Source organism: Synchiropus splendidus, chromosome 10 (genome assembly GCF_027744825.2).
Source record: "Synchiropus splendidus isolate RoL2022-P1 chromosome 10, RoL_Sspl_1.0, whole genome shotgun sequence".
NCBI classification, from domain to species: domain Eukaryota; kingdom Metazoa; phylum Chordata; class Actinopteri; order Syngnathiformes; family Callionymidae; genus Synchiropus; species Synchiropus splendidus.
Genome location: NC_071343.1, coordinates 21,369,267 through 21,396,561, shown reverse-complemented (window position 1 = coordinate 21,396,561; position 27,295 = coordinate 21,369,267). Strand labels below are relative to the sequence as shown.

General features: G+C 38.9%; 1 protein-coding gene across 8 annotated transcripts in view; it reads right to left on the bottom strand.

Annotated features, from left to right (window-relative positions):
• The window catches only part of pard3bb (par-3 family cell polarity regulator beta b), a 143,783-nt gene that overhangs the window by 105,338 nt on the left and 11,150 nt on the right, over window positions 1-27,295 (bottom strand). For all 8 annotated transcript variants that reach the window (XM_053876826.1, XM_053876827.1, XM_053876825.1 and 5 more), the window contains 2 exons: window positions 9,604-9,757; window positions 3,479-3,570 (listed from right to left, as the gene is read on the bottom strand). In XM_053876826.1, coding sequence (XP_053732801.1) covers window positions 3,479-3,570; window positions 9,604-9,757 — 246 coding nt within the window. The remainder of the gene's footprint in view (window positions 1-3,478; window positions 3,571-9,603; window positions 9,758-27,295) is intronic.

The window sequence follows — 27,295 nt, the reverse complement described above, 5'->3', positions numbered from 1 at the left end:
TGGCAAGTGGGTGGAACATGAGCCAAGGCATGTTTGTGTGTATCTCACAAGGACAGATGCCCATGAAAACAGTTCAATGGTGTTCAATATTAGTCATGGACAATAATGGCCCCTCTATATGACCCTTCACCTCTGACCTCTTGGGCCACAGATGAATGACCTGTACCACATGTCAGATGAGAGATACAAACGTGGGGCTCGGCGTGAAAGGTTTGACATGATTTTGGAGTAAAGCTTTTTGATTAAAAAAACAAGACATTTCAGATAAATAACGTTGGAAGAAATTATATTTTGTGAACTCAAGTGGTGCACAGAGTGGGTTTTACTGAGTGGCTCTTCAAATGACCAGGGTTGCCAACCTTAAAATAAAAGTGCTGCAATCCACCTCCGATGTCCTCAGCCTTACTTACCTATCACTGGTTTTCTAGCACAGAAAACATTCCTACCTGTCTCAAACATTCAACATCTTTGCCCTCAGGACTGCACTGCTCACTCATTTCTCCCTGCCTTCCTCTTGTGATCTGTGACCTCGAACAGTTGCCCAAACTCTGCAGCCAGCTTACATTCATTGTAAACCATTGTTGAAAATACATTGTACATTTTTAAAAAGATTTAAAGAGAGTGTGTAATTAAAATAACTAACTAAACATAACTAAGGCAACATAATGCTTAACTGTTTGGATTGGAAACAATACATATCACCAATATGTATTAGAATTAGAATTGTAACAGTGGTTACAATAATATTTCATACAATCATTGGTTAACTGTGCTTGGACAGCTGTGTCGATAGAAGTGTGCATTAGTGGCATAACAAAAATTGGAAAATGGAGACACTGAAGACATGATCGATAAGCTTACATTGACGAGTTGGCGCTTATTGGAGATGGGCTGCAATCATTTGTTTTCTCAGCCCAACCAAATAATTACAGCAAGGGTATTAAAGAAGAGTGAACTTTTAGTGATATTACCAATTAGGGAATCAACCCAAGCGTTCCTCCCATGGTGTGTATGATAGATTAATAGGGGCAAAAGCCGCAAAGTTTCCATAGCCGTCTCACTTATTCACATGGCCTGCTTACTTCTAACTACTGACACTTAAAACTAAGACTGCTCATACTCCACAGCACAGAACAGATAGAGTGCAGACCACAGCCAAACAAGGGCATGGCTTTCTGGAAATGGCTCTAGAAATTGTTGGGCCGAGTCGGAAGGGTTGGAATACCTTCCGGTTTCCTCATTGCCATCATGGCACATTCTTGCACTTCTGCGTGCACATGTAATACAAAGGAGAGATCCTTCATTTGAAGGATGGGACATTGGTTGGGACAGAAAAATAGGTTGGCAGTCTGTATAAATTAATAATAAGAGGTTCCCTCCAGTTAGAGTGTCCATTTCTCCGCTATTAGCTGACATTTGTTTCTGAGGATCCCAATCCTTGTATCGGGTATCGACCTGATCCAGCCTCTTCAAGTATGATCAGGCATCAGTGAAAAATTACCGCTCCCGAAGTCTGGCATTTAAACTCTATGTTTAGAGTTCACATTGATGTCAGTTGCGGCACCAATCATATTGATAATATGGCACCAGCTAACAGCAGGTACAGCTGAGTTTTCAATTTCCACCCGTAGCTGAGCGGTTCTCCACTTATAACGCGAGGATGGCTGGATCACGAGTAACCCGATGCATTTAAAGAAACCAGTAATAAGTAGGATGAGATCGCTTATTAAATCAGAGATCAGTTGACCCATATATATTTGAGCTCACCATACAATTGTGGTTCACTATTTGTCGACAACAACACAACACAAGTTTAGTTAAGAATATAATCAGGTGAAACACTGAACTAACAAACTTAGATCACATGTCACTGTGCCATCCAACTAAGATCCGCGGATCATCAAATAAAATCAGTACTGTGTGTCTGTAACAATGGATATCATTGTTAAACGTTTTCTTGAATTAAACATGCGCTACGATCATAAACAGAACATACGCCTGAATCTCCTCATGATGTTTCACTTGGGTCGCAGCACTGAAAGAGCGGGTCTGATCAGATGACCGTGTCAGACAGACACAAAGGTGGATCTTATCAAATTTCAACTGTTGAGAGTTTCTTGTGTGAAAAGTACAATTAAAACCACGATCATGAAATCAACACATCATGTTTTATTACAAAATATTCTCAGATTCACATCACTTTTCCTCTCCATTCCATGTACTTTCCTCTCCATTCCATCCAACTTGAAGCGGTGCAGAGCGTAGCTCCGCTATAAATAGAACACTCGCCGATTTCATTCAGTGCAGTAACGCAGGCAACATTTGGCAAACACTTTGTTTAAATAAATATCAAGTTTCTAATTCCATATGAATTTTTTTTTCCATTTTACTTAAAGCATGACCAGTGTTATCCACACTGTAACGCTGGTATTGGAACGGTGTCGGTATCGATAAAGCCCAGGAATTGGTATCAGTATCGGGACCATAACAGTCGGATCGGTGCATACCTAGGTGTTTCTGGTTTGAAAGTGACAAGAAAGAGAGCGGACCAGGGAATTAAAGGCATGACAGGCAGAGAAGGAAGAAGCAAAGAATTACTGCTGGAACAGTAAAGTACTCTCGTCTACTCACCGCTCTCAGCAAAAGGCCAAGTGACAATTTGAACAATTACCTTGAGCCATTACCTCCATCGGACCCAAGCTAGTCAAGAAGAGATGGACAACTGACAGTGTATGTGCTGCACGAAGATAAAGAGAGGTAGCATGGGAAAACCTGACATGTGCAGGAAGAAATAAGGCAGGCGCAGAGATGTCAGTATGGAAATACCTTCAAGCACAGTAACAGAAACATTAACTGATGCAGACGAATGATGAAAACATATTCAACAGGGTTTCTAATGTATTCATGGACATAATTTAAATAGAAGCTAGTTTGAGGGGTATAAGTACTACAGTTTTTTAACCGCATACCAGACCTTGACTTGAAAGCTATGTAAAAACAAACACTGTCAATCTTTTGTCTCCACGGCCTGATTTTTGTACACAAGTTGCACAATCAACTCCCATATAAATGTTTCTCAGTAGTAACCAGTAGGAACATTTAACAAGACTCCCTTGACGATAAGATCCATAGAAACAAGTTATCCACAGAGACTAAAAAAGTACATATAAATATGTTTGTCCGAAGTGAATCTCAGGAGATGGAGGCTCACCACTCAAGAGTCCAATCAACCTATCTAACCTGGGAACTGTTTCTCTTTGGCCACTATAACAAAGCCAGCCTCTAATAGCTAAAGGCTGTACCTTAATAATACATTCAATTTGCAGTTTATATATATATATATATATATATATATACACTGTTCCTGTCCTGAAGAAACGCTGGGTTTGGATCAGTCTTTCTGACACACTAACAGTTATATAATAACTATTAGAAAGTAAACAAAGATCTTGTTGGGAAAACAGTTTCAAAAGCATACCAGTGTTGTATCTTCAGTAAGTGAGGATTCAGAGTCTGCGATCTGAGGTCCCAGGGCAGAGTCACTACTGCTCCTCACCAGCAGGGGGGTGCCTAAGAAAACACACAAGAGGATAATGTGGGTAAAGAAAACTGTCATCCCAAGTTCAAATGTGATTCAGAGCAAAACCTTGGGGCTGAACTTGTCATGATACACTGTATGAGCAGATATTTTCCAGGCTCTGTACACATGAAAATGGAAATGGGAGTGAAAATCTGAAACTGCCCCCATGTGTTCAACTCAATTCATTTAACGGACGCATCACCTTATGTGTTATTGAATTTGAATAATTACAAAACAAGGAAGAGATGAAAAACGTACTGATAATATTATCAGCCATCTAAAACATATGAAATGTTCTGGTCCAAAATGCCTATTACTCATGCAACACTGACAACATAATGGTGGTCTTGGAAGTTCCCAGTTTTAGGCTCAAACATTAGTTGCAGGAAATGAAAAAAAAAAAACATGTGGTAAGGTGTTAGAAGTTATAGCAAATGTAGTTACTGAAAATGTACCGTCAAATATGAATTCAGTTCCAGAGTTGGATAGCAAACAACAAGTAATTTTTTTGTACACTACTGCCACCTGGTGAACCATTTAGTTCATTTGAATATGACAAATACATCAATCAATGAAATTTCAAATGCTTGAGAATTTCCATTTACTTAGACAAAGTCATGGATAATAATATTGGGTATAAAACAATAACAAAGAAACAGGGCAATATGGGGGAAAATGAACCGTTTTGGGGTCTGTTTGAACTGTGAGGTCTGCAATCTCTTATGCTCTCTCATGCACAGTCTTTTTGAAAATGTACAACCAAGTATTAGTTTTGTGTAACGCATTAACAGTGGAACAGTCTCAATATAATCGCTTTTGAACTGTAAATTACACAATATGTGACAGAGAGATGAAGAGATGCTGTGTTACAAAGGCACAGCAGGACCCTGATTTCACGTCCAAAAATGCTCTGAAATATTAACAATATTGGCATACAACCCAGCACATGCTCACCTTCAATGTCTAAAAATGAGTTGTTCTATTTTCATAGAGTCACAGTTCAACACAAAACATGTCTAATAATAATATTGCAGATGTGAAGATTCGTGTCTAGTGACAGTCATGTCACAGTATGGAGGAAGGTTTTCGGTGTTGCTTAATCAGTGACAAGAGAGACAGAGGGAGATAAACATTAATTTAATTTCAACACATCAAATTTAACTCTTTCTTCAAATAGAAAACTGTGCCATCATACAAAATCAATAAACATTCATTTTGGTTTTAGGCATCTACAGTATGGAGTTAAAATTGTGTATTCAAAAACCATGCTTTATTCTGAGAGTATTCTTCAGTCAGTTGCTATTGTGAAATGAACATGTTGGCTGCAGAAACAGGGGCTGTTAAAGCCCACTGGTTGAAGCCTGAGCTCTACGCTTGATATATTTTTAGTGAACACAATAGAGCCAGTGTGTCTCAACTGTCTGATTTACAGACCTTTGAATGCTTGTTGGTGACATGCGATCTGTTTCTTTGTTCACATCTCATCAGCAACTGCATAGAATCACCATTAACCAAAAGCTGATGGATGAAGGACCGTCCCTGTTCTACTGGGATGAAATTAAAATTCAGCTTTGCAGAAAATAAATTGCACTTGAAACGGTATGTAACATGATAATGTGTCTAATAGAAAGCACATCTTCACAACGATTTGGGTGCCATCAATCTATATACACATTAGGAGCCTTGTCATGTTAGACTCAATAGTTCTGTTGGGAATCGACTGATCAAACAGCTGGTGAAGGCGCAGAGCACTATACATGACCAATGTGAAAGACAATTGATATTCCTTGGGTCATTTATTGATTGACAAAATGAGTCAGTGGTGGTGTGGTTGAGCGTGTATGGGCTTTTGGGTTTACATCGAACCCAATTATTCACCCTTATAAAGCAGTTCAGGAAAGATAAAGGATAGTGATATCAGAGGATAAAAAAGACAGAGGCAGTCTTTAGACAAAAGGGAGGTTGAGACAAGAGACAGACAATAATTACATAAAGTCAGTAGCACAGATGACATGAACAAAAAAGAAAGATAAGAGAAAGACAAAATGTTCTCTATGCAGTGTATGCCAACTAAATACGACAAGGTGTAAAATTCAAAGTTGTCAGATTGACCGACAGCACATATTCATATTGTTCCATTTTTCTTTTATTCAGAACGTCCCACCTGGTTTTTCCCAGCAATGCCTCTCTGAATGTGATCACTCAGACCCCCTTGGGCTGTGTAACAGGTTTGCATGTGTGTGTGTGTGTGTGTGCGCGCGTGTAGGAGGGCTGCTAATCAGAGCACAGAAGTCAGAGGGGGGTAGACAGGTTGCCGGTTTTAACAGGTTGTAGCTGGAGGCTGCTGATGAGGACATGATGAGGCTACAGAGGCTGACGGCTTGTACATAAGCCTTCCTGCTGCCGCTACTGTACAGAACAAAAAGAAGGAAAAAATATTCCATGTGTACTATAAATTATTTACAATCCGGTATTACAGAAACACATATGGATCGGTTTCTTCTCCTAAAAATGTACTCTCTTATGGAAAACAATGACTTTAAATGATGGAGATAAATATTCTACCTTCTTTCCCACAGCCAGACGCTATGCTCTGTCAGCTGTTTTGTCGCGCAATTTAATATTTATGTATATTTAATATACAAAGTGTGTTGTGGCAATGGTCAGACTTAGCAAGATGTAAATCAGTACTTTATTATGACTAATTACAGGCTAATATGTGGCTAATACACACATGAATAAGTAGTTTATTAACAGTAATATATGTTCCCTAATGTAAAGCCAAACTTAGAATTATAATCATTATATATTAGCTAAACGAATAAAGTGCACCATCATCCAAGACAAATATTTATGTAATTCTATTGTCATGGTTCGTGCTTTTACTTTGTCACTTCCTGTGTTCCAGTTCCTTGTTGTCTTGTTTGCTTTCTCACCCCCTCCAGCTTCATGGCAGCGCAGCTGGTTCTCATTCCACTGATTGCCTCTGCAGTCTCTGAGATTTATACACCTGGAGAACCAGCATGTGCTGCCAGATGATCGTCTTTCATTCTCATGGTACGTTCTCTCTTGATTGCTATATCTCTCTGTTTTGCTCTGCGTTCATCTCCTCGTTCTGTCACCTTTGTCTCTCTTCTCGCTCTATCTAGCTCTCCTATCGCTTGCTCCCTGTCATTAGCTCCCTGTTAGCTTCCTCGAGTGTTTGTTACTCATTACTTTAGTTCAGCCTGTGTGCTAGTCATTTCCTCCATTAGTGTTTGTTTTCACCTTTACTGAGCGTCTTTAGTTTTGTACTCGCCTTGACAGAGTTATATCCTAGTGCATAGTTTTCTGTTGTCCCTGTTGTGTATCCCTGTGTATCTCACGCCTGTTTTCTGTCTTAGGTTTTTCCCTCTCCCTTCGTGTGTTGTCCTCCACGCTCCGCTTCTGGTGTCTTCGCCTTCAGTTTAGATTGCTGTCTGTGTATTATTTTGTGTTTATTGTAATAAATCTTAACGGAACTCTCGCTTTGTCTGAGTCCTCTGAGTTTTAAGTCATCTGGTCTTGGGTCACCTTAGCTTAGCAGTCATGGCGTCTATATGGCTATCCGGTGTCCCGAATTTAAAATGACCAGGTGAGCAACTCATCGTTGTTTCCAAACGTCCAATAATGATTGCAATAACCTTACATAGAATTTAATGTAAAACTTGAAAAAATGTATTAGGAAATGTGTGTGAAATAGAAGTTTTAGATGAAAGCATTTTCAGCAAATTGACAACCTTTTGATTCAAAGGAAGCTACTTTGCTCACTCCTGCCTTATGACTGCCTTTAAAAGTGAACAGGGTGAACTGTTAGTCAGGGGTAGCAGGAGGACCACAACATTCCTTCGTCATCCCTGAACGAAACATTCAGGAGAGACGAGGTCAAGAACATATTTTGAGTCTTGTTCATGTGACGGTAACCATACACTGACACACTGAGGCAAAACATTAGACACACTCACTAGCCGCCTTCATGTTCCTTCTGCCTTTCTTCAGTTGTCATTTTGTTTTCACTCTAACGGTTAGCAAGGCCAACTATCAGGTTCAATTGCGAGTCTTCTGTTTCAACATCCAAATGTGAACGTGTGGCATGTTGTCCACTCACCTACACAAGTAACATCAGAGACCTCTGGAATATGGCAAAGTTTGGACTGAAGTGTCACACTAGTCAAGTAGGTGAGTATTATCAGACTTGTCTGCAACCAACACAAATTAATTTAACAGTACTCATTATGAGAAAGTGTTGAGTATATAATTTGTGAATAAATCCTACTACGGTTGCTGTGAGGTAGGTAGAACCCAAACCAACCATCTCTCCCGATTGCTGTTGTATGTGGTCATCACCGCACTCATTGTGAAGTCTGATTTTGAAGACAGAGACAGGTGGATGTGACGGTCTACTTTTGCACCCAAGTGTGTGACCACATATTTATTGGATGTCAGTGTGGTCACCGAAGACACACATTAGAGCTGGGTGTAAATACATGTGGAATGAAGCACATTGAAGTGAGTTAAATGACATGTTTTAATCCACACATCAGCCATGAGGTTAGGATAAAGTTGCTTAATCTGTGCCATGCAGCAAGGGTTAGGGCATTGTCCTGAGTGCAAAAGAGATGAACCCTTCTCAACAGCTCTAGGCATTTTCAATATCTAACGAAAAAGTGCCTGCTTCCGTGTCAGGCGAGGAGGGGTATTTTGTCAGCGAACATCCGATCAAGTGACCCTCATGAGCTTTTTTTTAAAAAACTTAAAATCTGTCATTAAAAGAAAACTCAAAACTCATAATAGGTCATTTTAAAAAAAGGAACAAAGAAGAATCATTCAAAAGAAATCATCTCTCAGATATTGAAGGGGCAGAAGCCACAGCACGGACAGTCTTCTGAGCACAATGTGGACCCTTAGATCCAGTGGAACTCAACATAGAACAGTTGCAGTTGCCAATTAACCTTCCTGAACCCTCCTTCAAGGATATCACTTTAGCTACGTTGTGACAAATCCCAGAACTGAATACAAGGTCATCTTTGCCATGAAATGGGTTTTGATTCATTTGTGACAGCAGACACACTTTGATCTTGACAAAAAAGAAAAGCACTAGTTCTGGTGCAGAAAGATAATGTATTTACACAAACAGCTTAACGATTCTGTCGTGCTACCAAATACATTAGTATATTAGTATAATTACTAGAGCTCTGTTCTGCAATTGGATTTCACCTGTGCATTTGAAAGAGATATGACTTAGTGAAAATGTATTCTATCTAGAAAACCTGTAACCTGTAAGAAGAGAACTAGAGCTTAAGATGGACTTAGTTTGTTGGGTCAGAAAGCCTCAGAAGAAGTTGGGAAAAATGCTTAAATTACTGTTCATTGTTTTGTTTCACTGTTTAATGTGAGTCTCACTGAAAACCTAGCAGTGCGGGTAGAGCTTGGTTGATTGACGTCCACACTTGACCGCCACACTTTGGTGTCACTCTGAATCTTGACAGGATGATTACATCAAGAATGACGTCCATGTGCGAGTGTCTCATGAGAAGACGCAACTTCACCTGGGTTATTTTATCTCAGTCTGTGCATGGTGAACATCCAACTATTTCCTAACATCTCTGGCAGTCATGCTGACTTCATAGAACCCTAGTTACAATCCCTCATTTTATGATGTCTGTCAGTTGTAGTGTAATAAAATGTTGAATCAATGAATCAAGTGCTCATCACGACTCCACTCTCCTGGCGTTTTTGTTTGGCAAATGGTATTCTCTGCTGTTTGCATTCTTCCAGGAAGTAAGCATGAAACATGTCTGAAGAGAGTGAATGAAGGTGGTGGTGCCAAAAATGGAAATAAGGAAAGACAATTTAAATACTTGTTTGTAACCATGCTTCTCTATTTAGATGTTTATATGAATTATATAACATCTAAAGTCAAAATACTTTTTCAGTTTTAGGCTTTACAATTGCACCATACAGGGTATATTACTTCAAAGTAAAAGGGAATTAATAAAACTCACTGGACTTCAGTGCGGACGAGTTCACTTCAATCTCCCCTCCAGGAATTGGCTGGAAGGCAGAGAGCTCAGAGTGGTAAAGGTCAGGGCTGGGGGCAAGGCTCGGGGAAGTTGCGCCCCTCTGCTGGGCCTCCTGCTCCTCATACACAGCCATCAGCTGGAGACACAAAAGAAATACAATGTACCATCAACTATTAACTTGAATGAATTTCTCCCATATGCCATTGACTTATCTGTTGAAATGGAAATGAAATAATGTGCAATTTCTTGTTTTTTCTATGAAGCAAAATAGACATCACGTGGACAAACAATATCACAAAAACACATCTTAGCCCTATGTGAGTGAAAAAAACAAAATTCTAAATAGTTATTTTTCCCCATATTTGGTTGCTCATCATCCGAACAATACCTTGTGAATGAGGATGTGGTAGAGGACATCCAAGGAGCCCAGCATTCCTGTCCAAGCGTGTCTACGGATTGACCACCCACCCCATTTGTCCCACTTCACGTGTGAGCAGTGGTTTACCACTGTGTTATATAGCGGGATTCCCATCTATTGACTGTTGCCCTGAGTGTGCGTTTAGCTTAACATAGCAGAGAGCCTGTCAAAACAGTTCTAGGGGCCTCCACACAAAGGCTGAATAGACAGGTGAGTGTCGGTGCACGAGTATGTTTACTGGTCAAGAGTAGAGAAAAAGGACTGTGCCAGTAAAGCCAGAGGATTCCCTACAATAGGGCAATAAAGAAGTACAGAATATTGTTATTGTATTGATTTGTATTCATCATATTTACAGTTAGTATGCATGTAGCTTATGCCAGATTTTGGGGCAACTGGTTTTCCATTCCGTTATCTGGTATAATATTTCAGTTTTTGCATTTAATGCACCTAAAAAAAGAATACCATCTGTCTTTTGGCAGCTTGACGCATTGAAAAAGTTGGACAGATCAAAACTTGTAACAGAAAAATAAATCGACATAAATTCATAAATCAACAAATTATTCTTATATTATTCATGTTTCTTCTGTTGTTATTAATGTATAGATAGGGGCTCAGAATGAAAAAAACAAACATGGATTTTTATTTGTTTTTAAAGATAGCGAAGGAAATGAGGATCAGCAGAGGTGCATGCTCACGATGGAATTGTGTGAATTAGCCTATTCTCCCAGACAATAACCAGGCGGACGTTTTTGTGCAACTCAGAAGACTCATCAAACAATGTTATGCAGATACAAAAATGACCACTTGATTTTACGTAGTTTGATGTTTGAATGTAGGCATATATAGGAGGAATCTGGAGTATATATATATATATATATAGATATATATCTATATATATAGATATATATATAGATATATATATATATGAGTATATATGAGTGTGTGTGTATATATATATATATATATATATATATATATATATATATAAACCCCATCACCACTTTGACACACAGGCAATAGACTAATAGCACCACCTAGCTCCACAGTACAGACACTGCATTTAAGGAACCCTCCTGATCTTGCAACTAACACTCATCAAGAGGTCATCTCTGAAGGCACTAGGTATACACTTTCAAATTACCACTTATTTTAAGCTGGTGACATAGATGTCTGGTGACATAGATTACATGAGATTACATAATTGATATGAAGCTTTCAGATGGATGCATATAAACCAGTAGATATTGCAGCCAAAGAGGGTGACAGAGACAAGCGAAGGGTCACTATATGCAAGTGGGATGAGTAATGCAAGGAAAAAGCCATTCCCTTAAGCTGTCATAAAAATAAGTGTGGATCACAGTAGCAGTCTTAATCAAATGGAAGGCAGGTTAGGTCTCAGTTTTGTTTTCCCCTTTGGCTTCAGTAATCCTCTCCTTTGCATTGCTTCACTCCTCTTCCTGTCTGGCTGTTTCTCGCCTCCATTTGGCAGGAGTTATCACCTGTTTGATATATGCTGCCTGCTTTGGCTTCGTTTCTCCCCTCACTTTACCTTCCTGACCTCATGCAGCATCGCTCTCAGCTTGTGGGGCCACCAATCAATAATGTATTGTCTGCGTTATCAGTTTTAACAAAAGATGTAACTATTGTGGTTAGTAGCAATCCATAATAACAATACAGAGCACAGAATGTAAGTGCAGTTGTTGATATCAGTCGCCCTCACATAGTCCCTGTATCTTTAGTTTCAGATGAAATACACAGCAGTGTGCATTTTGCAAGAAAACAGACACTCAGACTTATAGATTGTCACAGTGACAATAACATATCACAGCAGGTTGCTCTTCAGTAGGAATATAGATCAAGAAACTTGCATGCTCAGCTGTTTCAGATGTGTGTATATGTGTGTGCTTATGTGTCTAGCTTTGTGACCGGTGTCTATTGATCTCCTCTGACCTTAGCTGTCAGCTGAGGAGGACAGTTCTACTACAGTGAGCAAGCAGAGCAATGAAGAGGGCCAAAAACTATCGAGAGGGTGGCTATGATCACTAGCATTCTCAGTTCACTCTGAAAATAGAAATTACTTTTTAATTCACTCTGATGAATTCCACTATTCAGTTGGCAACTTGTAGCTTACTTTTGAGACAATTTTAGAAATGGTTTCAGGACTTCAATCCTAAACAGATTTTGATCCCTGGCAAATTGTAATCAAATCATTAGCTATCTGTCTTTTTCATTCTTTTAACAAGCATCTGTCCATGCTTTTCAGATAGAAGGTAGGCGAGAACAGTTGTGGTCAGTTAAAGACAGAGTCCTAAACACAGATGTTACAAGATGTGTCCATTTATTTAATAAACCATGGAACTAAACACTGTGCCCAGTGTCAATTTAACTCTTAGTTGATACAAACATGTAAGATGTTGTGAATTAAAATAAAACACTATCTTATAAGTCAAACAATTGTGCGCATTAAAATGGACAATAAAAATCAAACTGCAACACTGCCATTGGTGACATCTGTAAATGACGAAGAGTATAACCAAGAAGATACATTTCAAAGGTGAATTTGTTCAGTCCTTAGTAACTCAAAGTGCATACATTCCAAAAACAATAAAACAGCACGAAGGAGACTTTTTATTTTGTCCCAGTCCTCATCACTACTTGCTGGTATGAAAGTACCAACTGTCAAGCTGTCCACTGTTCAAAATATTGGAAATATTATTAAAATTAGCAAGGTAGCCTATGTTCATAAAATGAAATCAAAATATAACCTATTCATTTCATTCCATAGAGTTGAAATAAAATAATTTACCATGCAACGGTTGGCGGCAATTATGATGAAAAATTGAAGAGCCAGAACAAAAGAAAATGACAGCATTAAAAACAAGTTCATAATAGAGTAGCCAGCAGTGAGAGCATCGATTTACTTTATAAAAGTCAAACAGCAAGAGAGTGTTAGTCAAAATATCATGATAACTTCTGTTTCACCAGTCATGCAGATGGTGTGCGTACTTCATTACATCCTGCTTGAAGTCTGTTCCTGAATTCCTGAATACTTTAATGACAGCAAATTTGTCTTTTGGGCCTGTACGTGGGCGTTAACAATTTCTCACAGATTTCCTGCGGCTGAATGAAGACCACACATGCCCATACGGAGCAGAAAAGACACACAGAGGAGCACAGATGGGAACATTCTGTGCAGCTCATAGTCTTAGCCATCCACCCGTCGTAGACTCAAAGGTGGCATGAAACAGATAAAATCGAGAAAAAAAAATCTTAGCAGGTCCTTGCCATGAAGAGGAAGTGTGTCACTGAATGCCAAAATAGAAACCCCTTTAATTTGAAGAACAAAACGCCCTTCATAAAGTGTTTGCCTGGGTTACACATTCACATTGAGAATCGACAGGCAGAAAAGATAAATAGGTAATGAGTCATGTGAGCTCCAGAAGCTGCAGCCCAGAAAGATTTCGCAATCGGGAAACAGGAATTCCTCGTGCTTGGTTCATATGCACATTTCCAAACTCAAACCCCCAGGAAAAAAAACCTGATCCATCCCAAAATTGACAGTAAGATTCAACTCTTTGAGTCTTTGGTGGGATCGAATAATTTGAAAATATTAATCAGAATAAAACTATATTTCAACTTCTATGTAACAGTTGCTACATTCAGATGTATGCATGACCAGTATTTCCTTATAATAATAAATCACCTCCAAACAAAGAGGGCTCAAATGCTCTGGTCGGAAATGAATCCATTCTCAAAAATCAACTGAAGCACAGATGTGCTTGCTTGGGGTCTAAGAATGAGTTTGAGTTTGAGTTTGAAAAAGCAGGATTAAGGATTAAGGTTATTGAAAACAAATGACTGTTCCAACACACATTACATGACAAGGGCGGGGTGCTGACCGTAAATCAGCTGTGTGACTCAAAAACGCCAGCAGACTGAGGTCAAACACAGTGCACCACTTCATGGAAACCAAAATGAAGCTACACTTTTGGTTTGTGAGAAACATTGCAACTCTCAGTGCTCTCTTGAGCAGAGCGTAAACAGCTGGACGACGACATGCCCCATACAATAGTGGGCACACAACGTGCGTATATGCACATATAGTCTTCATTCTTTCTCAGACTTTAAATGAGCCATCACTTGTGATTCAGCGGTGCTTTTTTTCAGCGTTGGCATCACACTGCAGTGATTAAGCTGATAGCTGCTAAAGAAAAAGGCAATGACATTGTGGCATTCAATGGCTTTGCGTAAAGCCTGTGAAGGTTTTCAGAGCCCAGATATCTTCAAGGTCTAGCCTGCCACTCTGACATCCATTTCTAGCTCATCGATACAGCTGTCCTTCATCTTTTCTTCCACCGTCTTATCTCATTTATTTCTCTCTCCACATAACAATGAATGTCTGAGTGGCTTTTGAATTTGGATTTGTGGTCTGTCAGATGAGATAGATTAAAACACCAACACACACAACACATTAACAGAGAGAGAAAATGTTGTTATCAGAGGATTAAAATGTCAAAATGTCAGGCAACAACATTTTTCCACTGACTCTGAAGGGAGGATACGATTATGTGTCTGCACATGAATACACATCCTTAAAAACATTATAGAGTTGATCACAATTACGACAACAATAGCCAACTGCATCAACAAAAATAATCAAATTTCCCTGTATGTGATCTGAAGCTGCACTGGGAAATTAACATTAATTGTCAAATGGTTGTCTACTGATCTTCAGACAATGCATCAGCTACGTGGTAGAGGAAGGACAACAATTTAACAAATCCCCTTAAGGGTCATGCAGGGGAAAGGTCAACCAGTCTGTATTTGACTAGATTTGTTCAACAGGGAATTTGTTGAATAAATCTTGTCAGTACAGGAAATACAACTGAGATATATGTTTGTAGGTTGTAGATACAGTATAGGAGTTGTAGATGAGTTTAATAAATGAACTATTATCATTCAGTGACAAATCATTCTGACAACATCATTATTCACAGAGTATATTTTGGACTGGCACATTTTCCAGTCTTGGTCAGATTCAGAACAGAGCAACCTCTGGAGCTCAAGGAGGAGCAGTCCATCCAAGAGCCCACGTTTAGTCTACAAACAGGGTGACAGGCATTAATCGACCACAAATTCCCATGATTATTTTCTTTGATCAGTTCATTGTCCTGCCATACATCAATGTTGTGGGTGTTGTTCTTATATTTGCCATCATGCCAAAGAACATATTCAGACGTGAATGGCTAAAAGAAAAAAAATAATTTAATTAAATTTTTAAAAAATCATCATTGCTTTCTCTTCATGTGAGATAAATGAAATGTTGGGAGAAGATCATGGGAGAAGCTTGAGAAAATAATGTAAAAAAAGACAACACGAGGGATGTCAATAGATAATAATTTTACAATGGGAATAATCACAGAAAAACCATAGTTAACATACAATTAATTGCAAACAAATCACACTTTCTGAATCTCTTTTGAATGTAACTTAAAGGAAGATGTTATCACCACCATGGACAGTAATGCAAACATTCTTCAGAATAACCACTGAGGCACTGAATCCTCAACAACATGCGTAAAGCACACCATTGGAAACGCATGCCCTACTGCAGTGTTTTTCAACCGGTGTGCTGAGGCACACTAGTGTCTCTAGGGAGACTGTCAGGTGTTCTGTGGGAAATTATCCAGTTTCAACTCATTTGCCCGAAGATAGAGGTGGGCAATATGATGATATTAAATCATGAACAATTCAAACGCGTAGGCAATCTACCAACGTGAGGAGATTACGTGGATTTGGTCACACTTTCTATACAGTATAGATCTATGTGGATGTATTGCTTCATTCATCACTCATAGCTGAGCTGTGCATGGTGTTCTTCCTCTCACACAAACATTCTCAGGATAGAAGCGAGTCAAATGAGTTGTTTTTAAACAAGGTGTAACTCTAACTTGACCACACAGCTTCACGACAGAACGATGGAGTGCTCTTTGTAGGAACCGCAACACCAAAGACTGTCTGCACCGCAGAGCTACCAGAGCTAACGGCTAACATGTCTCACTTCAAAACTTTATTGACACTCGTAGACTATCAAAGTTTGCCTTGTGGTTTAAAAGTGGGATTAAAACTAAATGCAGAACCAAACAAATTTGCTCCAAAATATGAAAGAACAACTGTAGATATGAAGCTCAGGCAAAGAATGTAAATTTGTCAAAACTAGAATAAAGTTAATTGACAGATTTTTTTTCCCCTTTGGGATGAACACTGATCATAAACTTGTCTGTCAGTCTCAAAAACAAGTGAGAATAAATATTTAATAAATAAATAAATATTTAAACTGTGAATGATTAAATCATTTTCTGGATACATTTTTCAACAGATGCAAATAGCATGGCAAAATAGCCGAGAGTCAGTAGCTAAATATGTTGACAAATTAAAAGGGATTTTTTACAAGACTTTTGACTAAGCACAATTGTGCTTTGGCCGAGGTTCCGTTGGTGGTGTGCCGCTGGATTTTTTTCAATGAAACAATTGTGCCGTGGCTTAAAAAAGGTAGAAAAGCACCTCCGTAATGAACATCAGGCTAAAAGGCTCCCCATGTTTGGATTGACAAGGAAGTGACTCTTCCACTGCAGGTTATATAAACTGCGCAATTACAAGACTTAAATCATGCATCAAGGTATGTGCAACCTTAGTTTTCACGCAGGTTTACTGGGTTGTTTTATACGTGTGTTAATTAAAAATAGAAAGTCATTTTCTCTCTTTATTGAACTGAAAGTAACAGTATAAAACATAAGTGTTTTATAAAGATCAGCGATGAGCATAAAAGACTCCTGAGGTGGTGAATGAAAGGACAAACATCCTGCTACAGTGCTTCAGTATAATTCATTCATTCTTGCACATGGTGCCAGCGCTGCTTGAATCCAACAAATTATGTTAACAGGGTCCACCAAGTTCATGTCAAGAGTAACTGCAAGTAACATGTCACTACCGCTCCCTGCTTCCTGAACTACATTCTCTGGGTAGACAAGCAGATGGGCATACAAACACATGTGCGCGTGGATTGCAAAAAATATTCGTGACATTAAGATTGACTTACTAAAATTGACAGTATTTTTTTAACGTGAAAACTTTGACATCCTTATTCAAAACTGTGACGAACAACTCAGTAGTCACATTAGTAATTACCAAGGCTCAGATGTGTTTTTTTACATGCAGAGTTTTTTTTTTCAGACTTAAAAAATACGGATCAAATCAGTGAGCAAAACAAATGTCAGTTTAGTCTTTAAAAACCTGTACAATGTCCAACACACAATAAAAGCAAGTCTCATTCATGTGTTTCCCCTGCTTCTGTTCCTTCTGCACACAACAACATACACGTGACCTTTGTTGCCTGACGACGTACCAGATAGAAAATGCATGGCTTTTCAGAATCAGAATCAGAATCAAATTTATTGCCATGATTTGTGGGGATCCCACCAACTAGGAGAGTGTTTTGGAATAAAGTGCTGACAAAAAATAAATAATAAAATAAACAACAAAGGCTGTTCATGAATTCAACAGTCGGACGACCGAGGGAAAGAAGCTGTTCCTGTGACGGGAGGTTCTGGTCTGGATCGACCGTAGCCAAATGCACTGACTATGAATCTTGTCTAAATAATTTGAACCAACTCACAACAGAATGTTAAATCCAATCTTAAATTAGCTTCTTTTAAGTAATGGTTACACAATCCTTATTAAAAAAAAAAAAAAAACAGCAAAACATTGTTAATGGCAATGATCTGCCATTTACTAAGTACTAAGTATAAGTACTAAGTGAAATGAATCCAGGACAAGTCATTAAGTTCTTATCGGTTTATCTTAGGGAGTCAGCTCAAGGGTTTTAGTTCTGTAAAATTCTATGAGTCTGCATCATGTTTACATGGGAAAAAAAAGATAATTTACTCAGTGATAAACATCTGAGCAGACAGATGGACAGGCAACATGGATGGAGGAGTGCCAGTCAGAAAGAGAGTAGTAGTTGGACGCAGTTGGGGAAGGGTGTAAAAGAATGTAAAGAACATTCTGAATTCATTTCAAGGCAGTGTAGGTTCACTAAACTGGTTCATTGTTGTCCACAAACACTTTCAAGTGAGCGACATCGAGGGAAATAATCAGTGAAAAAAAAGGACACAAAGCCTATCTTGTAATCAAAAATACTTTCCATGTTTTATTGTTCAATTCTGCAACTATTTGTGGCACGCCCAAATCGCTGTCTCTGACATATCAAACATATCAACAGCAGAAGGATGTAGAGTAACAAACTAACTTTAAGTTTGCAGCAAAAGCATCACATTCACTTCGGCTTCTGACAAACATAAAAGTTGACTTCCTAGACAAACCTGCAATCTAGGTCATGTTGGTGAAACTGTCCACTAGTAAACACAGGCTTTCGCCAGGTTTTGTAAAACTGTGGCAGAGCCCTTCACCCCTCCCCTGCCAAAATATAAATAAATAAAAGAACAGAACAAAAGGCAGCCAATCTAAACGCGATGAACATTGAAGCAGAGGGGGACGTTTTGACACTTACTGAATTGGTGACAATAAAAGCTCAAGTACTGCTTTTTTTTAATCATGAGAAGTAAATCTCTTTCCAATGTGCAGGTCCGTCTCTTCATATATTATATATATTCATATGTCCGGCCAGAATGTGCGACTTGAGTTCCGCATGCAATAGATAGTTAGTTTCTTTGAGGATTTTTCTGTGAATAACACTGTAAAAACCGTCATGTCGATGTCCACCTGCGTGATGTTCTATCCATTTGTTCCAATCTTTCCACCTTGTTTTAATAAGTTTGATGACGTGAGATTTCATCTTTAAAAAGAGATCATTTTCCTGAATATAAGCAACAATAACAGCATGTACTGAACCACCGTGCTGTATGTGAGACCATGATGGGGATGGACCCCAGGTGCTGCAGTGTTTCCTTCATCAAGAGTAATGTTCCATCAAGGCTGCTGCCGTCAGTTATATGAAATTCATAATTAACCCCTTTACTTACACCTTATCTGACTCTGTTTCCAGAAGTCCCTATCAGGCACAGTTAAAAAGTCTTTCTATGAAGTTCATCAGTTATGTTATTTAGTGTGTCCTGTCTCAAGTTTTGGTATGTCAGATGCACTCAGAACTATAGGCAAGGATTTGTTGAAACATAAGTATAATTCTAAGAAATGGATGAACATCATTCTTTCACACATCGGTATATGCTAAGGTGATATTCCATCTTGCTACCACTGAGGGAAAGCTAAACAGCGTCCCTCTAACCCCACAGTGGCACTACCTCATTTCTGTCTTCCACCATCTTCTTTGATCATATTCGTCTTTATTTCCCAAAAACAGGATGAAAAACCACTGCACTGTCCCGTCCTCAACATATTCACCACTCATGCATCACCGCAATGATTGCATTTCCCTGTTTAAATGGACAGCTAAGTGCGGTCACCAACCCTCATGACCGCATCAGGGGAGATGAGTCAATCAAACGATGCAGTTATAGGTCACACATCGAGGGACGGGTTCACTCTTAATAAAGCTCTAACTGTCCACTGCATTACCAAGTCAACGTATGGACATGTGTCAACTGTGGGGTGCAAGAGTGTGTGTGATGCCACCGCTGAAGACTGAATTGTTGATTTGCAGCAAGCTTTGTTCAAGAGAAGAGTAATGTCAAGCTCAATTCAAAACTACATCTGCAGTAATTACTGTCTCACGATTCGATTACGATTTTTGGGGCTACGATTCCATTCCAAATCGAGTTTTGCGGATTTCCTATAATGATCTACTCTCAAATGCTTTGACATTAAACTGTCTTTCACACATTTATTAAGCTGAAAATTAAGTAAAAAATGTTTGATAATGGAATTGTTGCCACTGTTGCATCAAAGTTTTAAACTTTTTTAATACAGGGAACCTTTGATAATTACATTGGTCGACTTTGAGTCTCTGGATCGGTGTTTATTTTATTATGAGTAGTCCTCATAGGTGTCTGAAGCAGTCGCCTGCCTTGGTTCATAGCAACACATAGCGCCTCTGCGAAACATCGTGGTGAAAATAGTTGGATGTTGGACGGACCTCTGCTCCAGTATTGGCAGCGGCATCATCTTCTGCGTCCCCATTAGCGTTCACTGATCTCGGACACACTCACACAGGCAGAACTAATGCTGGGACCGGGCATCAACAAATTCTAAAGGGGTCAAAGTATTAGTGACATCTTCAATAAGGCAATGAAAAACAACCATTCTAGAAGATAGAATTGTGAAATGGTTTTTCATCACACAACAGAAAGGACTAACAGTTTGTATAATGATTTCCAAAATAGAATTTGACTAAATGATCATTTACTCACATTATTTCTAATATTTCTTTAATAACATCTAGGAAAAGTGCCCAGACTGGTCCATAGTTAAAGTCAACTGTTAAGAGACATGAGATACAGCAGACAGACAGCTAAATTTGACCCCTAAATAAAGCTGGCAGAGCAGTCTGTCAGACAGCAGCGGCTTCTACCAGAGACCTGAAACATTGAATTTCTCATCTCTACACTTAGTTAACCATTATATTTAATCATAAACAAATAATGATGTTGGAGACAAACTCCACTAATAAGTTTCATCATTTTTCAACAGTTTCAAGAGAGACTGTAGTGTGTCCAACACATGGAATAGAATGAAAACGTATTTATCATGATAATTATCGTTATCTCTGAAATTACAACATTTACCGGCTTGACCACCTTATTTCTATGTCAATTCTGAGCACTACGAGTCATCGTCACCTCAGATATTGACTAATGATGGACCTCCGCCACGGCTCTACCAGAATGTAAGCATGAGAGAGTATCATGTTGATTTTACAAGGAAAATAGCGGAAACAAGCTGCGTAATATGCGTCTTGATTGAACCACGCCGCTCTCACAACACGTTGAACACAGTGAGAGAGACAATTTTAATCAGTGAAATGATTAAAGAATAGATCAATGAATAGTCTGGTGATCTTCGGTGAAAAGAGTTTCTGAAGAGCGTAGCATTATTCATTTAAGCAAATGTGTCTGTCAATAAAATTAGATCTTTATCAGCCTAATAAAGGCGAACCCAGGTGAGTTATCAAACACCCGCACACATCGCGAGTCCCAGACCGCTGCGCTCTTTGTCTCGAGACAGAGTGCACAGCGTGAAACCGCCCTTGGTCACTTGGTAAAGCTGTGGCACAGCTGTTTTCAGTGAAAAATGTACAGGCTATGTTCTTATTATGCCTCGCAATATCTACCGGCTCCTTTGTAATGTTCTCAAAGTGTTTGATGTTAATTATCTTTGCACATAGTTAACATCATCCATTTTGGTGTTTCCGAACATCCAGGAAAGCCTGAAATGATGCCAAACTCAACCCTCTTGCGGAGACAGGGTTGGAAGCATCTCCATCCTTGCCATATTTGTTTTCAGATTTTCTCTGTGTGCGTCCAGAAGAGGCTGCACAGACCACCAGCAGATTTTTTTTAATATATATCGAAATCAAATTTAAATGCTGAATTGTACCAACTGAGAATCGTCATGCATATTTGAATCAGTTTTTGGCACACCCCTAATGGACCTTGACAAAAAAATCTCTTATCATTCCACCAAACTTCCTCAAATGTATGTACCTTTTTGTTGAGCCAAAGATCAAAACAGATAAATGAGGGCAGGGGGGACAGTTTCTCTGAATCCAGGTTTCAGGTTCTTCTCAGAGATGTCCGGACAATCAAACAACATAGCTGAATATCCTACTTCCAACATATCAGCTTCTGAATTGCAATGTAAAATTGTCTTTGATGATTTTTGTGTATATCTTCATATATCCCAATTCTTTGTTTCTCTATGTCACAAACAGAATCACATAAAACAAAGCAATGGATATTGGCCAATGCAACTCAAACCGTGGCAGATATGCTAACACCAGCAAAAGAGAATAATAGCTAGTGACTAACCATCTTCAAGGACTTCATGAGGATAACGCATCATCATAACAAGTCCACGAGGGTTGAACTAAAGCAACAATAACAGCATGTACTCAACCACCGTGCTGTATGTGAGACCATGATGGGGATGGACCCCAGGTGCTGCAGTGTTTCCTTCATCAAGAGTAATGTTCCATTAAGGCTGCTGCCGTCAGTTATATGAAATTCATAATTAACCCCTTTACTTACACCTTATCTGACCCCGTCTCTCACACTTAAAATCAATCTTCCATACCCTGATGGCGCACGACTTCATGCTGTTACCACATGGCCGTGTTCGACACCACTGAGCCCACATTTGTCTTAATTCCACCGGCCGCTACACATTTCTGGAATGAACGTCGTCCCTCTGTTGTACATCTTATTCACGCCAGCAATTAACCCCTTTTTATCTTTGGCTCCCCGGCTCTGCCTCTGCAAATTGCACCTGTTCCTTTTTACACTCGCTTAATGCCATCTCCCCGAGACTGCCCATCCTTCTAAGTATCCGCTGTGTCTCCTGAACTCCATTACTCAATTAACCCCCTCTGGCTCCTGGCTAAAGGTCAACATATGTATTAAGACTGGATCATGTGCATCCTCACTAAAGTGTGACTCCAAAATGATTGAATTCATTAGAGGACATGGAGAGACGGGGGCCACAATGGCAGAGGCAGGGGGCCGAAGTATAACTAAATATGGGCAGAGGAGAGGAGGGCACGCAGAGAGTGGGAAGACAAGTTCAATGAAGTCATGAACGATTGGAGACAAAAAGAGATGACTGAGTGTAAACGGTGATGACGTGTTTCAGCCTCAAGGACACTGTTATCACCACTTCAACCCCTCATGATGAACAATTATTCCGTTAACTGTAACAGTGTAGTTTATAGTGTGAGGTGACAATAAAACCTTGACCAATTTAAAGCAGACCATAATAAAAAAAATATTTACAATTGAACTATGCTCGCCCTGAACCACTAAGAAAGTTGTTTCAGTTCGACCACACAATAGCCCATGAGGCTCAGATGCCATCCACTGAGGCTTATTCTCATTAATTCATTCACTTAAATGTCATTCTTGTTGTGCTGATATTCACAGTGAAACTGGAGCACATGTAACTAGGCACACTTAAAACGTACCAAGAGTCAAAACAAGTGTAAAATTTGCTGTAACCATTCCATTGCAATTGATGTTCCTTTGAGACACAAAACTATGAAACTCACCCATCTAGAACAGAGTAAAACTGCACACACAAGCAGACGTCAGGAGAGAGGAATGCATGCATTAAGCAGATGGCTGGTGTTTAAGAGGGTGTGAATGATAAAATCTGATCACTCTTCCATGGCCTTGTCCATTATTCCACTTCAGTGCTTGTGAACAGTGCGCGAGGTTATCACCGACAGTGTGCGTTTGTGTGTTCTTTTTCTTCTGCTTGGGTCTACTTCATTATGCCATGAACACAAATAAACCATTAAATGAAGATATTCTTTAAAAAAAAAATAAAAATGACATTTGGTTATGCTGAAGTCTGAGTCTTTATCATGGGTGATGGTTTGTAGGCAATCAAACTAATGGAACATTACAGGCCACGCAAGTAACATTTCATCACTCACAGGCTGTATAAATGTGTCAAATGATTCATACAAAGTGCCGCATTTCTTGGAGCAATAAATATACATGAAATATAAATATGTGCTCTAACAATGAGGCCTGCAAGATTTAGGATTGCAATCGCTGACATCACACACACGCTAATGTACGCACGCACGTGCAGAGTCCTAAAGCTAAGTGAAAGGGGGGAAGAGGAAACATATATACATACATCTTCTATTAATCCCAGCTTAGTCCTTTTCAGGGTTGCAGGGAGTGCTGGAGCATATTCCAGCGGTCACTGGGCCAGTGGCAGGAACCTATTCCTGCGCCGTCAGTCCATCACAGTGCAAAGAAAATATTATTTTCTGTATTCATTATAATTTATTCATTTTATTTTTTTAATTATTCTTCCAGGAAACGTTGTGTTTTTCTGAATTATGTCCCTGTTCATTTTTTTTACAAAGCAATATCAATTTAAAACCCCATTTCACATCAAATAAATTAATATTCATAAAAATGGATTCAAGATATTTTTAGTGTATTAACGTTATTCCCTATGAACCATTTCAAACTTCACGTTTGGTCCCAAAATTCAAAATGAAATGAAAAAATTAATTAAAATGGGACAAATTATCCAATTTTTCATTGTCATTAGTCATATATCACAGTCTGCTAGGCATCCTCATAAGTTACTAAAATCACCTGGGCTGTGTCCTTTGAATGCAGAAAGTAGAGGTTGGTTGGGTTTGGTTTGCATTTGGGGTTTCAAGGCGATACCATACCACATATTTCAAGACAATCGGCTTGGTGAATCCCAAGATAATTATATGACCCAATAATATGATTATTAAGATCAACACCAATGCACCAAAACTGTGGAGGATATACTGTATTTAGCTTTCAAGGTTGAAATGTTTTTGCCTCTAGTTTTGACTGTGGCCACTCACAGCACATCACGTCTGACGACGAGATGAGCGAAACGTTGAAGAAAAGTCTGAAGATTAGCAGCCTTAAAACAAGGTACAGAACTGTTTTGACTCACTTGTGACTTGACAAAAAAACTAAATAAAATTAAAGACTCGGAGCTTGAATTGAGTTGAGACAGGACTTAATTGGCCTGAGTGTTGTTGGTCGGCCACTGACAGGAGTGTTTACTCGATTTACAGTATCACAACCATGTTTTGTACCACAGCGGAAAGACAAGTCAATCATCTAGCGAGCATGCGCACTCAGCGAGACTTTTGAGGAGCAACATTGCTGAAGGTCTTGCAGTTTTTATTGTAGTTTATAGAACATATATATTTTTGTTGTTTTATTTTGTTGTCCTGCTTCCTGTCTGCCCATTTGTCACTGTGATCTTAACAGAACTGCACATTGCTTGAAGAACTGGGAATTTCCCAGTTGCGAGCCCAACTGAAATGCGCCATAAGACCCTCTTTGTTGTTGTGCTCCTCAGCTTGCTCAGTAATTTTGTTTTTCCCCAGAGTCTGAGATCGACTTTTGCTTTTGCTTGCTACATGTTCTGACCCTCACTTTTGTTTTCAGATTCCTTCCTCCAGCTCTTGTTCATGCTTGACTCTGGTTTTGGGGCGGCTACAGAGTATCGCAGCTAGCTTCCACTGTGCTATAGCTTTATCGATAATTCTGATTCTGATATTGCTCCAAAGTCTCCCAGGTTCTTCCTTCACTGGAAAATACTAAAGCACAGCTCAGACTTCGGCAGGTATTCTTATCGTCAAGTGACCCTCATTATTTTTAATAAAGAAGGCATAACCAGGAGCTAAATGGTTGAAAGTGGGATGAAATTATCAGAAGCTAAATGAGAATTACACACATTCAGACACCTGCCATTCTGTAACCTTCAGCTAAGCTCAATTATCGTCCTGATTAAAAACCAAGCCGTGAGAATTATGAGTCACCATCGTGCGTTTCACGCTTCATCCTTTAGATTCCTCGCACATCTGTTTAAGATTAACCAAATCGGTTAATATACATCTACAGCGCATTTCACATTGAACCTCTAATGTCCCCATTCGAGAATCCTAAAAAGTACAATCAATCTTGTGTGGGGCAAATATTTGTAGTCGATCAGTTTATCAATTAATAAAAGGGCAAAAAAGTCATTAATTGAATTCAACAAATGATCAAATTAATTGGGCTATAAACTCATACACCACCAGTGATGTCAGTAATGCGTTACACACTTGAATAACCTAGTTTTTCAATAACGCGTTATTATTTCAAAACCAGTAATCAGTTGGAAGTTATTTATCCAAAGTCACTCTCCGTTACTATTTTTCACCAAAAAGAAAGCCATAATTGTTGTTGCCTTGCATCTCGGGTAGTGACGTCACGCATGGAATTAGTCATTAGTCAATAACAATGGCGGGAGGAGGGAGTTCGGCTTTTGCCGGGTGGATATACAGCCACTACTTCGAGGAATGGCGGCAGGAATATTTATCCTTTGGTGTACACTCTGTGCTGGAGTTCGTGCTGAGGGTGCGAAAAAGAGAGCTACGACGACTGCAGATGGTCCGATGCCACTGAAAACTGAACTGAAATCATTAAGTGGAGGGGAGTTGAAGAGGTTGGTTGCACGGTACGTCATAGAGAAAATGCTGCCACTTGACAAAGTCATTTTGTGCAATTGTACAGAAGATCACCGCTACTATTAATGCTGAGCTTCCCCACAGAACACCATTTTTGGAATGTAATACCGTGATGTAAGATTGTGATGAATGAGGTCGACTATATAATATAGTATTTGCATGGTGATGCCAACACAAATACTATACTATATGTATATGTATATGTACACAGTGTTACATACATACATGTATGTATACATATACATATCTGTATGTATATGTATACATACATATATGTATGTATGTACATATATAGATACACTACACTTATACTCTATGTATACACATATTTATATGTATACATATGTGTGTTGATGTGAAGTGAGCCTTTATTTTTTTATATTTCAAAAAAGTTTTGTTTTTTTTTACTTCAATTTAATATACATGATCAATGTTGCACCAAATAGAATATGTGTTAATAAGACCTGTTGTGAGTGTTGCAGGCAGCCGTTGTAAGTAACTGAAAAAGTAACTCCTAATGTGACTTGGTTACTTTGAAAATCAAGTAATCTGTCAAGTAACTAAGTTACTTTTACTTTCAGTGATAGGAGTTAGTAATTGGATTACTTTTTCTTATCAACTGGGGCATCACTGTATGCCACCACTTCAGCTCAACAGGATGTGTCTAATACACATATTAAAGCAGTAAATAGTGCAGTCAGTATGATCAACAAGAAGAAAATCTACTCATCAGTACCTATGTCTGTCCTGTGTTCTTCCTCCAGTCACAACATTTGGTGTTCAATTTTACAAGCATGGTGAAGAAGTGAATATATTTTCAAACACCCAGCATGTTTTTGCTGCTTGCACTGATTTTATTTATTTTGTTCTATAGTACCAAGCAAATGAGAAATACAATGCAATAAAGTGTATGGAATAATATTGTGTGATCAATTCAGAAATTCTAAAAAAAAAAAGGGTGAAAAACTACAGATACTGTAAGTACATTAGGCTCATGTGTGTTAAAAACAGATTTAAGACTCAGCAAGATATGAAAGCATTGC